Raw genomic sequence first — 16,362 nt, 5'->3', positions numbered from 1 at the left:
AAATTAGACCAGGCAAATAATCTTTAGAGAGTTTGCAGAAATAATAAAAAGACACTCAAAATATATTACTGTTTTTAAATTAAAAAAAAAATCTTCAAGCTGCTTCTGATTTTGTTTTGTAGTAGGTAATTAAAATCAGATTCTAGTATGGGAAAACTCTTTTTCAAATATTATCTCTATGTGTGCAAATCTCTCAACTTTCAAACACTGTCTCTGAACCTCAGAGCCTGGTGTCACAGCTTTCAGTGGAACTGGGATTTTATATGAGCTGAAATTGAGCTCTTCACTCAATCAGTTATTATGATATTGAAATGGTGACAGGGCAACAGTGGTCGATGCGCCAGTTTAAATGTATACTATAATTCCTCACTTGATGGGCTGATGTCCGTCAATGGAGCATGACTGATAAGCTAAGCAGGATTATTTCTTCTTTGTCATAGTCTAAAGGCAACATTCTGATCTCTTTGGATTGGAGATGCTTAGAACTGCTTGTTACAAAAAACAAAGAACTACCAGTAAATGTACTTAGTTATAAAAATCTTTGTAGAGTCTCAGTCTGCATACAAGTTTAAAATGAGATGCAAGAACAAAGGATGGAAGTAGCACTAATATGCGGTATGAGAAAAAACAGTTTTAAATAGTATTTTTCAGATTTAGCAGAGACACCATCTCTGCCTTCAAAACAAATACAGTGGGTATTAGAGAGAACCAATTCCAGTAGAATTTGAAAGCCCCATTTGTACTGCTTACTTCCTAAATATTCCTCTTGAAATTGAGACTGCTTGTATAGCACATTTCGTCAGTGGAAAGAGGGTTATTGGATTCTGACTGTGTGTGAACGAAAGAGACTGAGAAGCGTTTTGTATTGCCAAACCATATTTTTACATCTGGGAGCAGAGGTCATTAATTTCTTTGGGTTCTAATTTTCTTTCAGAGTCTCCTACTATCGAGGATCTGGACCCTCCATACAACAGTCCCTTCCAGGAAAGAGTGGCGAATCAGCGCATTGCGTTCCCATGTCCGGCAAAAGGTTTCTAGCGTTGTTACCAGTTTTAGTGATAAAAGTTTGATCGTTGAAAATTACTAAGTTTCATGGTAAAAAACTACAATACGCACAGTATTTTCCATATATACTTTATGTGGAAAAATTAAGACTATCAGTGATTTAAATAACCAGCACCTGCGGAAGTTCTGTAAAAAGCAATTGCGAGCCAACAGGGATATTATAGTGTTAAAATTTTTAATGTTAAAATCATACTGTAACAGTCGGGGCTTCCTCTAAGTTTGAAAGCTCCTGGCCTCCGTGGGCATTGTCCTGGCCAGTAGGGCTTCCAGCAAGCAATGGGAATTTATTGAATTTTTCTTATTCTGTGCCAAAAGAAGCGTTTCTTTAAGTCTCACGTTTTTCTTGTTAGGTGTTCCAAAGCCTGTCATCAAATGGCTCCGTAATGGCAGAGAGCTGACAGGCAATGAACCCGGGATTTCAGTTCTGGAGGACGGGACGCTGCTGATCATAGCTTCTGTTACACCGTCCGATAACGGAGAGTACGTCTGTGTGGCAAGCAATGAAGCTGGAAGCACAGAAAGAAAATATAACCTGAAAGTTCACGGTAAATAATAGATACAGCTGTCGGGGCACTATTTTTGAAGAACAGCTTCTCTTTTCTTGTTGGAAATTGCATACCCCAAATCTGCCCATGTGCAGTTAGATTACAAAATCTAATCTGAGTACTTGCACTGTTATTTTGATGCTCTATACTATTTCTGTTGTTTCTGTTCTCCGTGACTTGATGCACAAACCATCTTTGTTTTGCTCGAAGAGCTACGTGCATCTCATTGGCAGAGGGCTCTAGTTATACTGGAAAACTTTAATGCAAATGAAAAAATGAAGACACTTGTAGAAATTGAACACTGGGTGACGGAGCTGCACTTAAAATATAAATATGAGAAAAGTGATTTATCAGAATGAGAATAGAATAGGAGAATTCTTGCTCCCTGATATTCTTCTTACAGAACCCTAAGGAATAACATAAGATTTGAGGATTAAGATTAAATAAAACTAAATTTAGGATTAAATTTTAAGATTATCCTCTTAAAATATTGATGATGATTGTGGTTGAATGAATTTCCCTGGGTGTCTGTTATATGGAACAGAACAAAAGAATACTCTGTTTTTTGAGAAAGAGAAGCAAGGACACAGGGAGATAGGCAAATACAAACATTGGGGAGGGAATGAAAATGGTCTGAGAAATTTAGATTACAGTGGTCCTTGGGGGGAAGGAGTAAGTGGGAAGTCACTGGAATAGGAGGCTTAATACATGACTTAGAGCTTTCTTTTAGTTCCTCCTGAAATTAGAGATCAAGAAAAGGTGACAAATGCATCTGTAGTTGTTCATCACCCTGTAAGTCTCTTCTGTGAAGTATCTGGTAACCCCTTCCCAGTCATCTCCTGGTATAAAGAAGATATCCAGGTATGTACAATTAACCTAATTGAGATATCATAGCCATAAACAGTCTTGTGTTGACTTTTGAGTGCTTGCTATGACAACTCATTTACATCCATGCCTTTATGTATATTTAAACTGCACTAAGAACACCTCCACAAAAAGCCAGCCAAATATGGCTAATCCATTAATTCAGCTGTTCAAGAGGTCAAAAGTAAACTTTTTATTCTGCAAAGATTCAAATAATGGTGTTTTTTTCATTCTATAGATGGAGCTCTCAGAGGTGATTTGAATTCCTCAGGGTTATCCTTGAGTCCTAGGCTTCTACTTGTAGCTGATAAGTGACAGTTTAACATGACGAGAGACCCTTTATGCTCCTTTTGGGACTGACAATTACTGATGAACAAAGAATTTCTTTGCTTTTCCCATTCTCTCTTGGATGTCATATCCTACAAGTCATATTGAATAGATTGCAGAAGCTGAGGAGATTAGTGCTGTAACTGAAAGGGGAAACAGATTATCCTTAGGCTAAACCTACCATTTTCTTATAAAAATCCAGCTGTGATATTGGGCTGATGTAACTTGGATCATGCAGGGCTCATGTCTCGGGTTCTTTTCAGGTTGTGGAAAGCAGTGCTGTCCAGATTTTGCACAACGGGAAGATACTGAAGCTCCTTAAAGCTGCTACTGATGATGCTGGACAATATTCATGCAAAGCTATAAATGTAGCAGGAAGTTCTGAAAAGCTATTTAACCTGGACATATTAGGTTAGTTCTCTCTTGGTTTGGTTGTTTTTAAGATGATGATCTGAAAAACAGTTGATACTTCAGAAGCCATTAAATTTCAATTTATTATAAATGAATTCTTCCGTTCATTGCCCATTAAATATTGGCTGCCGAAACAGTCTTCATGGTGGTTTTTGAAGATTGAAAATTTTCCATTTTCGTAGTAACACAGACAAAATGCTGCTTTACAATTCTGGGGCTTGATTGCGGGTACTTTGTTTTGTATTTTGAGTGTATGGCAGTCCAATGTAGCAGTCTGTTTATGCACAGTTCATCAGCACAAGCATGGAAGTGTTTGTCCTGGTGGAAATGATGTTGTGATCTCACAGGAGTCCTTTGCCGTGAAAACTAGTGGTTTCAAGGGACTAGCATAATCTGCCGCTGCTTTTCTTCTAGTTTCATGGCTTCCTGGTTAAATACCAGTTCTTCCTGTCGTGTTTGTCTTTTTTAAAGTGCCACCAAGTATAATGGGTGCGGATACCCCTGGTGAAATGGCAGTCATCCTCAACCAGGAAATCAGTCTGGAGTGCAGAGCCACCGGCTTCCCTTTTCCTGACATTCACTGGTTCAAAGATGGCAAGTAAGTACATTGGCGCTTTGGTGGGTTGTGTCGAGGTTATTCCTCCCTTAGAAGGTCAAGGAAGAAGCTGCGCTGTGCCAGCAAGCTCAGCGTTTAACTGCTTAGTGTGAAGTTATTGTTAGTGAATCAAATTGGTGGTGCTGTGAAGTGGTGAGTTCATTAATGAGAAGTTATTATAGCATCCTGCTCTTCTTCCTGAACTGTTTCATTGCTGACACTGGCACTTGCAGAGCAGATTTACAGTATTTGAAGCCAGACAAGTCTTGAACCAAGATAAATGTAACCATTTCTTTGACACAGAATCACATGGAATGTCAGGGATTGGAAGGGACCTCAAAAGATCATCTAGTCCAATCCCCCTGCTGGAGCAGGAAGACTTAGATGAGACTACACATTAATTTAAACATGTTATTGGTTAAAATACAGTTGTTTTGCTGACATGATTTTTCATTGGTAGACAGTGACCATATCAAACAGTTTTCTAGGTAGTGCCTGTTGCAGTTCTGCATATATACATTAAAGGTTTTAAAACATTTGTAGCCTGCATGTCTCTCTTCTTCATCTCATCTTCCAGGAAAGCACACCAAGAGAAGAATTCCTGGTGGCTTAAAATATTAGCTGAAAAACAACGTGGGCTGTGCTTTTAAATAGTGTTGGTGTTTATCAATGTACTTTGGTGTAGGCGTTGGCTATTACAGATATTCTGCTGTGACAATTTATTGGGTTTTTTATTGATATGCTGACACTTTCATCTAGTGAATGCAGAGATTTTGTTACCAGCAAAGGACTGTTATGACCTAAGTAATTAGGAAAAGAAACTGAGATCAGGAGTAGGACTCTGGCTCTGATGCTGACATCCCGGGCAGCCTGAGTAAAGTACTTTTGTGTTTTGCTTCTTCTAAAAACTAGGAATAAAGTTAATTATAATAGTTGGTCACTTCTTGGTGATTCTGTGGATTAATGCTGGTTATCTAGTGCTAAATGGTACTCTTCAATGGTACAATTAGTGCCATTAAAGAACCCCTTCTTATCATTGTCAGTTTAAATTAATGTTGAAAGGATGGGGTCAGAGTTCTGTGAAGCAAAATAATCTCTATTCCAGGCCCTTGTTTTTGGGTGATCTCAACGTTGAGCTTCTGGACAAAGATCAAGTTCTACATATAAAGAGCGCTCGAAGGGTTGACAAAGGTCGTTACCAGTGCAGTGCCACCAACACTGCTGGCAAACAAGTCAAGGAGGTCAAGCTGATCATCCACGGTAAGTTTATAGAATGCCTGATCCGACAAGATCCTTTAATTTTACTCATAAGTTTTATTTTTTGAATGGAGATGCTCAGACAAATAGAAATTAAGGCTCCGACCCTGCAAAAGTTGTGTACAAATGTAACTTAACTTGTGTCAATGTAGAGATCTTTTTGAGCATTTATGTGTATCAAGTTAAGTATGGATGTCGTCTTTGAAAGCTCAGCCTTTCAGTGGATTTAATGTGCTTTTTATTAGTTTCTAATTTGTGAAAGCCAAAAATCTTGAAAGACCTTCTCAAATTTTGCTATTGATTAGTTTCAACTGAATTATTTTATTATCACATTGGCTTCGTAATTTTGATCTGTCTTAGGGAGGAGAAAATTACTTAGAAGATTTTAATTTTAATACAGTCATGGTCTTATTTTCCTTAAACTAGTGCTAGGAATAAATTTTAGCCAGGAACATTTCTGAAGCATGGAGCAACCGCATGCACAGAAATGCGCCTGTACACCACTCAGTGAATCTCATTCCATTGGGATCAAAGAAAATGCTGTGAGGACTTGCAGGTGGTTGTAGCTGTTGTGAGATTAGAGGAATAAAAACCCCCACAACTTTTGTATGAGTAAACCTTACTTCAGGTTCTTTAGAAGATGCGATAGTAGAATGGAGTATCTCTTTACTTTTAAATCTCTCATTAGTCCTGGCTGGACAAATAGAAACCCATGGACTAAGCGAGGAGCCCAGTGCTAATCCTTGCTAGTTCTTACTTTGTTTTAGCTGTTCAGCCCTGATTTGGGCTTTGACATTTTCCCCAAACACCGTGCTAAAACTGTTCCTCATCTCTGTGGATGAAAGCGTTTGCTGATAAAGAAGTTCATTCGCCCTTGAACTGGGTGTGTTTCAGCATATTTTAAAGGTTTGCATATTTTTGCAGACAAGTTATTTAATTAGGAAAAGATCTAGTCCTGGTTTGATTGTCTGCAAGGCCCATCTCATAGGTGTAGATCCATTCACTGGCACTTTGCTGTACATTTCTGTGGTGAGGCTTTAAATGGACACTCCGTGGAAGTCCGTGGAATTTTAGGATATACTGAGCATGTTTGGCGGCAGAGGAGTTAATGTGTCTGCCAGATGTGTTTGGTACTTCCAGCAGTCATAAATTTAGCTGTTGCCAATTGCACTGTGCTTTTATTACTTCTACAGAGATTTACGAACTCTTTATATTGGCTGATTTACACAAGAGCTTGTTTGCTAGAAAAATCCGCGTACGGCTGCCTAGCGAGCAAGGGAAATGAATATGGGCCAAAAGTTGCAAAAATAGGAGCATAAAGCTAGACTGTTAAGCTCATATTTAGTCTCAGAGTATGTGACTTCATCTTCAGAAGTTTGGAGTGTGGAGCAGTTCCCACTCCGGTCATCGAGGCTCTTGGATGCGTTTGGTATTTTCACTAGCGGGTTCCTCGCTGGGAAGATGCACCTCCCAAGGTGAATGGGGGTTACTCGCCCTTCACCGAGCTGAAGAGAAAGGCAAAAACACCAGGGAGGGTTGGAAGGCCAACCAAGCTAAAATCTTTTATTCTTCCAGCATTCTAATGTTTAATCTATTTAAATCTGCACGGACTTGTATACTAAGATTTTTAACTGCTGTTTTGTTTTTTGAAACAGTTCCTCCTAGTATTAAAGGAGGGAATATGACCACAGAGGTATCGGTGCTTCTTAACAATCTTATAAATTTGGAATGCGAAACTAAGGGAATCCCTGTTCCTACGATTACGTGGTACAAAGAGGGACGCCCAATGATTTCCAGCCCCCAAGCTCTGTATGTGGATCGGGGACAATTCCTGCAGATACCTCGGGCGCAAGTTTCAGATTCTGCGAAGTACACTTGCCGCGTTACCAACGCTGCTGGGGCTGCTGAGAAAATATATGATGTGGATGTTCACGGTAAGCAAGAGTTTATTGAACTTGGTTATTTGCAATGTTACAGGAAGTGCATTTTGAAAGCTTTTCTGCCTTCAGAAGGCATTTGCAGGGCTGTTGAGCGTGGGCACCAGTCAGGGGTTGTGTTTAAAGACTGGCCTGTGTTAGCAGGGCCATGTAAAGGGAGCTTTGCACCCTGTGCTTTATGTGGTTCTCAAAAAGCTCTTGAATTCACGGGCCTTGGTGCCATGCTGTAGTGAAGTATCAAAACTAATTCTTCTCCGTATATCCTTCCTCTTTCTCACACGTGTATGCTGAACAACACTTACCTGAAATAGGCACTCTGGGTGGGATCTTTAATGTACTGTTTGAAGACCTTCAGATTTAGTTCTTCCATCCCACAGCCCTGCAGATCCGCTGTTTTATACTGATGGTCAATACTGAACCACTTCATTTGACTTCTCTGTTTCCCCTTTGTCTTGGCTTGCCTCGGCGGCAAATTCTCACATGAAATTGCGCGTGACGTAACGGCATATAGAGCCCAAGTGGGTGGGAAGGAACTAACCCATTTGCTCTTAATACATTTTCTGGCTACAGAATTAATCACTTGCAATATATTTTTCCCTTTCTACAGTTCCTCCAGTAATTGAGGGCGATGCTGACAGAGCCCAGAACAGGCAGGTGGTTGCTGGCAATTCACTAACGTTGGAGTGTAAAGCTGTTGGTAACCCCCCGCCTCTCCTGACCTGGCTAAAGGACGGCGTGCCCGTGGAAGTGAGCGACAAGCTCCGCGTCAGCTCTGGTGGGAAGAAGCTGGAGATTCTGAACGCTGCTGAGGCTGACCAGGGCCAGTATTTGTGTGTGGCCACGAGCATAGCTGGAGAACAAGAAATCAAATATGACGTTGAAATCTTAGGTGTGTGAGCAACAGAACTAGATTTACCAGATTTCTGTAAACCTAATAAAGCCTAGGGTTTAATTTTTGTTTTATATCGTTATATGAACTATGAGTTAGTCAAGCTACATATGTAGTTAAACCTGGGCACTGCACACTTTTTTGGTCCAGGTTTACAGGATGGCTTGAAGACTCAAACTTTCAGGTTGGTTTTTGAAGAGTTTTTGTGTATGTGGTAGGTAAATATTATTCTCAGTAACATTTAAAATTCTTCTATCTTGCCTTCATAGAAGAAAATGGTAAAAATGAAAGATATCAATTAAAAATATTACTGGGGGAGAACATGTTTCTCAGAATTTGAGTTGTATTGTGCAGTTTGGAACCTTTTATTGAAAAATATTTTTTCTTCTTTTTCCGTTGAAACGTTTACCGTGGTCTGCATCTCAGCAGCCCTTTCTGAACGGCTCTAGGTAAATGACTTGTACAAATGCTAATCCCGTTCTCCTGACATGGAAAGCTGTATTTACAACTTCCAAGGCTTGATTTTTAGGCTTTGAACTGCCCTCTCGTAGAACCTTGCATTCTATTGCACGCAGATGTAGAACATTCATTGTGCCTCTCCAGGTGTATCTCACAGCCCACCTGCCTCTGCAAGAGAACCAGACAGGGTGAAGAGGACCCAGCAGAGGCTCCTCGGCACCTTTGTTTTCTCCTGCTCACAGAGCATGCTAAAAGTCTCCCTCACCCCTCCTTGTTCACAAGGTTGTTCAGTCAGAATCTGAAAAAAAAATAACAACAAAAAAAACTCACCAAAAAAAACCAGTTTAAAAAGAGCGAGAAGAGTAATTTGAATCCACATAATATCATTGGGGAGGTGTTTTTCTTGAAGAAGGAACAATGATGAACTGCAAATCTATATGTGTCCCAAAGTGAGATAAATGTTGAGGTTTTATTTTTTAACGTTACTATTTGAGATAGACTTTTATGACATCTCTAAATGCTTAAACGTTTCTGTTGACGGATTTTGCTGTCTTACAGTCCCGCCACTTGTGGAAGGTGGGGATGAGATCTTGGACTACATTGTGATCCTCCAGAGCCCTTTGGAGTTGGATTGTTCAGCAACAGGGACGCCCTCACCAACTATCACGTAAGGGGATTGGTATGACGGTAGGAAAAAATAATAACGTGCTGCTTGCTGAGGTGAGCTTGGAGGTGGTCTTTAGGAAGTGCCCATGTTATTAGTGATAGTTAACTCCTGGCTCTACCGAAGAAATCATCGAGCACACACATATCAGGGTTTTGTTTTAAAGTGGGTTGGTATGTTGTGCCAATATGTATGTCCTGGCAATTAGAATAGATAACGAGAGCTGACAACTGTTGTTCCCTTGGTAAGGGAGCTGTGTGCTTTTCATCTGCCACCAATGATTGCTTTTGCCTTGGAGATTTCTGTCTGCCTCTGCTGGTGGCTTCCCAGCTGTCACCTTTCTGACTTCTTTAGAGCCCATTCCCCTATATTCCCTTCTCCTGATAAACCATTTCAGTCTGTGCCACTCAGAAAAGGAGAATACTAGCAGACACATCTCCAAACCTTCCTAGAAATGCAAATAGGACATTTAGTTTAATAGAATTGTGCATATTTTAGGAGTGTTGTTGATCTTACTTAAATAGAGATCTGAGACTGTACTTTCTTTTTGGTAGGTGGTTGAAAGATGGTCAGCCAGTTGAAGAGAGAGCTGGACATAAGATCTTATTAAACGGACAAAAACTTCTCATCTCTCGAGCTCAAGTGTCAGACACTGGCCGCTATAAATGTGTGGCTGCAAATAAGGCAGGAGAACATGAAAGAGAATTTGATGTTACTGTGCATGGTAGGTTACTCCAGGAGAGGGGTGGTGGAAGCAGCAGACTGCCTTTATTTTAAATTGCTGGCAAGAAAGTGCTGAGAGTTTCTGTAGAGGTTTATTTGTATTAGTGGGTTGAAAAACTGGGCATGAGAGTAGGTGAAACAGGAGCAGAGCTGCTCTTACCTGTGGGATATTGCTTGTATATACTCAAATGTATATGTTCAAATGATACTTCATTTTTGTTTCTGGTGCTTCTTGCAGTTCCTCCAACCATCAAATCAGCGGGGACTTCTGAGAGAGCTGTTGTGATATCCAAGCCTGTGACACTACAGTGTGTAGCCAGTGGCATTCCCAGCCCTTCCATCACCTGGTTAAAAGACGGTCAACCAGTAAATACAGCCAGAGGAAATATAAGAGTAAGCACTACTCTCTTATAGGATCTAAATAACGAAAGATAGTTACGATATACAGTACATGTTAGCGCTTCTTTTCCTTTTACTTCCCTCCTGCTGTGATATAAAGATCCATCCTGGAGAGCGATGGGCTTTTTACCTGAATAGAGCAGTATTTCAGATCAAATAACAGTGCTCAGTAGACTGAATCCCATTAGACACCTCCATATCTGAAGAGTCCATGACTGTAAATTCAGCAACTGGCTCCTTTCAGTTGTACTTTAACCTCCAAGGTATGGTTGTCTGCCAGTCAAGAGGTGGCTCTACCCAGGTGTCACAGTGAGGCAGGTTTAGATGAGTTTTTCTATAAGCACTGCTGTTACAGCACCTACTTATACATTCCCTTCTCACTGTGAGATTCTGACTTTCCATGAACAGCCCTTCCCAGTGCTTGCATGCTCCAGGGGGTCGAGCGCTTGTAGTGGCTTTGATGTACTTCAGGCTGGAGCAATTTTTGACACGTTGCCAGCAGCAGCTCTCTGCCTACAGCCTCCTCTTCACCTTGCTTGCCTGCCCCTCTGCCATCTAGGTCTCCTCACTGCTCTACACCTAATAATCCTGATGTCCCAGGAGCTCTGAAGTCTCTGAACTATCAAGACACCTCTTGCATGAGTAGTAGCCCCAGGTTAGAAGAAAGATGAGGCTGTGGCTGTATTCAGCATAAAACATCTGCTTTGACATGACGCGCAGCGCTCTGCCTGGGATGATTGTGTAAAGTGGTTCCCTGCTCTCTGTTTTGGTACAGCTGGAGTCTTCAGGCCGTATTCTGCAGGTTGTCAAGGCCCTGCTCGAAGATGCTGGCCGGTACACTTGTGTGGCAACAAATGCTGCAGGAGAAGCCCAACAGCACGTTCGGCTTCATGTGCATGGTAATGACGTTTCTGCCTCTCCTTAGAATCTAAATGTGGCTGTTTGAAGGCAGCTTTTTGACATCTGTATTCCTTTCTTTTTTGAGCTATGGCATTTTTGTTGTCTCTGCACATCCATCTTTCAGTTTTCTTTCCGTATCCCACTCTATTAGTAAGAACTCGGAGCCAAAACTGTCTTTCTCAGGATTTGGCCTTTCTCACGCAGTACTGTGGGCTGCAGAAAGGAGCGTGCCTTTCCGGTGAGCTCTTCAGAGGTTCGCAAGAAGTCAAAAGCATTGCCACTAACCCACCGCTCTTCTGAATCAAGAGACGATGTATCACCATGGGCATTATTAATTTGATCCAGGTCTTCTGGGAATAACAGTACTCCCTGTGACCTTGGAAGGCGGAAATTTTACAGGAATGACTTTTCTGAGAAAGAAACAGTCTCTTACAAGGGGATTTTTCAGACAGTTTAATAGACATTTTGGTTTGCAGCTGAAACCAATGTAAAAGGAATCAGGGAAACCTGAGAATCTGTTGTTTGCATGTGAATTTAATGAATGCTCTCGTCATGATTTTCATATATTTGCCTCAGAAGTGGTCATAAAGTATTACGCATTCCTCTTGTGAGCCAATCCTCAAAGGATACAGGAGATGTGAGAATGGACTGTGGCGAAATGCTCGTGATGAGTATGATTATGTCAAACCAAGTCAGAAACTGGAAAAGGTTAAACTGAAGGCACACAGATTGCAGTGTCTTCAAAGAAGAGACTTGGAAAGAGAAACCACACTCACCTATACTGTGATCATTGCATCATAGTTAGTTTTAGTGTCAGCCCCATGCTCACAAATACCTCTTTTGTTCTCAGTCTTTGTGTTTGAAGTGTAATTATCTGGAGCTTCTCTCATTTTACAAATTGGTAGACTTTGGTAAGGCAAAGAGTCTTGCTTTGTCAAAGCCGTGTACAACATTCAGTTTAATATTACCAGTACAAGCAGGATGAGCTTGCCGTGGTAGAATTACTGCTGTATATTGTACACCCATTTCCTGCAAGTCCATTTTAAGAGCCATATTTCCTGACAAAGAGTAGTAAAAATAATGTTTTATTCCTCTTGACACTAATGAGGTTATATAATTAAAGAGTATTTCCATTTCAAACACGAACTTTCTTGAGAAATCCCTTGGATTTCCAGCAGTTAGCTGAAGCTTGTGCAATCCCTTGCCCAAAGTTTCTCAGAGGGCAGATTACTGGATGTTCTGCTAGCTGGGTGGCTAAACTAATGAAAACCTGATGCCTTTGTCTTTTCCCAGAACCACCCAGTCTGGAAGATGCAGGGAAAATGTTAAATGAAACCGTGGTGGTGAATAATCCGATCCATCTTGAATGCAGAGCGTCTGGGAACCCACTGCCAGGTATGCGCACGCACCTGGGAGAACCTGAAGCAGAGCTGATCCAGGCGTTTCACTTTTATATGTCTTTTGAAAATAGTGAATGTTCTGAATGTGGAGTTAATTCTGTCTTTTTTAAACTATTTAATGCTCTATGTAATGGCAAATGTCAATATATGAACTGACGTAGAGTAAGTCTTGAGGAATTCTAATCCCCACAGTTTTTAATTAAATGAATTGAAACCACAAGGATAATCTACTCCCTTGCACATGCACTGGTGCCCTGTCCATAGACAAGAATACTAAATCAGCTTGAAACACCCACGCTCTTTTCCCCCGCCAGGGCAATATTTATAGCGTAGGGTAGGATTCAAACAATAGCTGGTGTATTGAGGGTGCCTGTGGGCCATGGCTCTGTCTAGGGCCTTATCTCAAGTCTAGGGAAAGTCACAGGAGGTTCTTTGTTTGGTCCGGGCCCTTTGCCTGTGAAAATGAGTGGATTTTCTGTGTGTGTACAGTGCTTTCTGTGGCTTGCCCCGATGAGAAATTCAACTGATGAATTTATGGCTTCTCATTATATTCTAAGCTTTGAAAACTAGCCTGTGTGTGTCTGTTCGTGTTTTATTTTCCACACATTTTGTCAACTCACAATCTGAAAGAGTTTGGCTCCTGTTTAGACCAATGGATCTTTTGAATAGTTTCTGGCCTGCAAAAAGTTGAAAGCAATCTGTATTTTAGTTACTTCATCACTGGGGTTCTTTCAGCGCTCGGATTTTTGGATTAGGTCTTTTTTTACAGTCAATCTTTTTTCTTTCTGCGGTTGAGATATGCAGATAATTTATTTCCTTTTTTCCAATGTGTGTTTTTTGTTCTCAGCTTCTTCTGATGCAATATAAAAATATAAAAAGTACCATGTTAATATGAGAATAATTTTCTATGTTAATTATTGTACAGCAAAACTGTATAACTAACGTATAACTAATATATCTAGTATAGTAATTTATTTTTGTGCTGATGATAGTCCCATTTTTAGAAGAATGATGTTACTAAATTTCAGGTGAGCATCCAGGTTCGCCTTCTCTACCTTTTCAAGAATTAATTCTCAGCAAAGTATTTTTTTCTAGAATAATTTATATTTGTATAAAGCAAAATTTGGAATTGTTGGGTGTATATGTAAAATTAGATGAAAACATTAGGATTTTATATCCATTTTGCACTCTTTTGTCTTATCAAATTGCCCATTATTTTAGGACAAACAATTAAAATGATGTTCAGATAATTTATACAATAAAACCAAGTCATTTACCTCTTTTGAGGTATGATGTGATGCTATATACTAATGTAGATATGACATTAGCAAAGAAAAGTGATAGCACAACGTGACACTGAAGAAGGAGGAAGCTTGTGTGCAGCAGTCAGGCCAGATGCTTCTTGAATGTGGGTCTTTCACAGAAATCTTGGGTGCTATGAAAACTAATTCAGTAAGTATCCATTTCATCCAAGTGAACGCTGAAGTGATGCCTGTACATCATCAGTTCCACGTTCTGCTGATGGAGGGTGCCATCTTTTGGCTGCAAAAAAAGTCCTCGGATTTTGTTGATCAAGTTCCCGTAACGTTGCCCTTTGGTGTAGTACCAGTTTTCTGGGCTTCATTTTCAGTTTTTCAGCCTGCCGGCTGAACTGTGGTGTTGCTGCTTGGGTTTTGATTGTCTGCACTTGTTCAGGTGGTCCACTGTAATGTAGCAATACTTTAGGTTAAAAGTTAAAAAATTATGTATTTCATATTATTATGTCTTTTTAAACAGCTGCTCTCGACCTTGGTGTTAGATGAGTAAATCCCTAAAAGTATGCTTTGTGTGATAATTTTTTAAGTTCAGAGCCTTTTTTTTCATAAATACATCATGTGCGCGGATGATGGTGTCAAAGTTTGCTGATGAATTCTCTAGGCAAAGTCAATATTTGGCACAAATGTTACTGATTTCCTCATTTTTGCGTTACATTTTAATTGTTATTCATCATAATTAATATTGATATTGGTTTGTAAATGATGTGGATCTGAAAGCTTCGATGGAAAGTTTGAAGACTGACTGGTCGCTTTGCTTGTGATGAGGGTCTTTTGGGCAACTTCTCTATATTTCCTTTTATTTTCCAGCTATCACGTGGTACAAGGACGATCGGCCCCTTACCAGGGCTGCCAGCGCCGCTTTTCTGAACCGAGGGCAGGTTCTGCACATTGAGGGGGCTCAGATCTCCGACACCGGTGTTTATAAGTGCGTGGCTGTCAATGCAGCGGGCACAGCCGAGTTGTTTTACAGTCTTCAGGTTCACGGTAAGTATTTTAAAACTTACAAAAAACACCTACATGCACCAGCTTTCCTCTTCTTAAGTTCCAAGTCTGCTTAGCAGACTGGTGGTTGCTCATCACACCATCATACTGGAAGAGATACGGCAGGGGCCAGAAGGAAGAAAATTCACTTTGTTTGGTTTTCTGCGACATTAGAATATGTGTTTCGAATTAGGAAAATGCGATAAGGCAAGTCAGTTCTAGGAAGAATGCGCAGAGACACCAGATTTGCGGAAGAGGGATTTAAGTTATCACTTTAGCAACTTGACCTCGCAATTGCTGGGTTTTGCTGTAGATGACTCTAAAGCTCACAGTGGATAAAGAAAGGACACAGATCAAATGCTCTTTCCTAATCTCAGGTTTTTAAAGACAAATGTCATGTGTCTAATAAGATGAAGTGGAAGTGTGGGTGTTTGCAGACATGAGAGACCTGATCCAAAGCCAAACTGGAGCTTTTCCACTGATTTCAGTGGCTTTTGGATGGGGCTGCTTCTTCTTATCTTTGATACATGCATATTCATGTAGCTGCTTTTCTGTGGGAGTCTTCCATGCAAAACTGCAGCCAAAATTTGGCACAGTGTCCCCAGCAGAGATGCACGCAGAGTATGTGGTTCCTATTAACGTTAATTAACAAATAATGAGTGGGGCAGTACATTTCCAGGGAATTAATGACCATCAAGGGAAAAACTGATGGCTCAAGACGTGGTCAAAGGCAATTAACCCCACCCAGTGATTAATTCGCAGGAAATATTTAAGCCAAGGTCATTATTCTGGTTAAACCAAAAAATGAAAAATAACTCCTAAGTATATCTTCTATGGGTGGTGGAATTTCAGCAGATATATCCGGAGTTTCCTAGGGAACTAATACTTTCTGACTTAGACACCTAAAATTGGTTCCCCTTCCAGAACAGAACACATGCAGTTGCAGCCAGAACTAATCACATCAAAGGAAACTAAAACACCTATCCAGGAACCTGCTTAATTCAACTTGTGTCGTGCCAGGCTTACAATGGAGTGCTTTTTGAATTTACCATAAACAGATTTAGCATCAATTTATTTAGAATGTATGAGTTTGAGAAAAGTTGATTTTTTTCCCCTCAAAATAGTGGAAGCAAGAACAGATTAAAGTGCGAAGAACAGAAAGAACAACAGAAAGTTATGGTAGTATTACTGAGACCCCACTCTCAGTTTCTGTAGGGCAGTTGGCACCTATGTTGGTCAATCACTGGTCCTATTGAATAATGTTGTGGATGCAGTAGCTGCAGTGGAAATTATCTGATCATTTTTGCCTTAAAAACAGGGCTTGATGCTGCAGGCTTAACATTAAATGAAACTAGGCAGACCTACTGAAGGAAGCAGGTTGAATTCCAGTTTAGTAATTCATATGATTTCGTTGTATCAAGATTTTTCCACTTCTTTCTTATCACTGTAACTTTTTCAGGCATTTAAGAGCAATGGATGTTATTGTAGTGAAATAGGAGGACTCTGTGCTTGTGTGGGGGGTATAAAAGAGTATAAAGTCACGCTTTCTTTTTTTCATGCTATTTCTGCTGTTACTGGCATTTATCTCAGAGTAGGTAGCCTGAGTTATGGGCTGTTAGAGGTTGCTAAA

At 40.3% G+C, this 16,362-nt stretch overlaps 1 protein-coding gene across 1 annotated transcript in view; it reads left to right on the top strand.

Annotated features, from left to right (window-relative positions):
- Positions 1-16,362, top strand: part of HMCN1 (hemicentin 1) — a gene marked incomplete at both ends in the record, with an annotated part of 184,042 nt that overhangs the window by 89,531 nt on the left and 78,149 nt on the right. Inside the window, 14 exons of the mRNA XM_080348671.1 lie at positions 935-1,030; positions 1,416-1,610; positions 2,341-2,471; positions 3,065-3,212; positions 3,684-3,810; positions 4,913-5,067; positions 6,720-6,998; positions 7,609-7,890; positions 8,908-9,016; positions 9,568-9,737; positions 9,975-10,129; positions 10,911-11,034; positions 12,329-12,430; positions 14,559-14,735. Of these exons, the coding sequence (XP_080204797.1) occupies positions 935-1,030; positions 1,416-1,610; positions 2,341-2,471; positions 3,065-3,212; positions 3,684-3,810; positions 4,913-5,067; positions 6,720-6,998; positions 7,609-7,890; positions 8,908-9,016; positions 9,568-9,737; positions 9,975-10,129; positions 10,911-11,034; positions 12,329-12,430; positions 14,559-14,735 (2,250 nt within the window). The remainder of the gene's footprint in view (positions 1-934; positions 1,031-1,415; positions 1,611-2,340; positions 2,472-3,064; positions 3,213-3,683; positions 3,811-4,912; positions 5,068-6,719; positions 6,999-7,608; positions 7,891-8,907; positions 9,017-9,567; positions 9,738-9,974; positions 10,130-10,910; positions 11,035-12,328; positions 12,431-14,558; positions 14,736-16,362) is intronic.

The sequence above is a fragment of the Nesoenas mayeri genome (genome assembly GCF_963082525.1).
Source record: "Nesoenas mayeri genome assembly, chromosome: 8".
NCBI classification, from domain to species: Eukaryota; Metazoa; Chordata; class Aves; order Columbiformes; family Columbidae; genus Nesoenas; species Nesoenas mayeri.
Note: the sequence above shows the minus strand (reverse complement) of the source record. Positions and strands in the feature narration are given on the sequence as shown.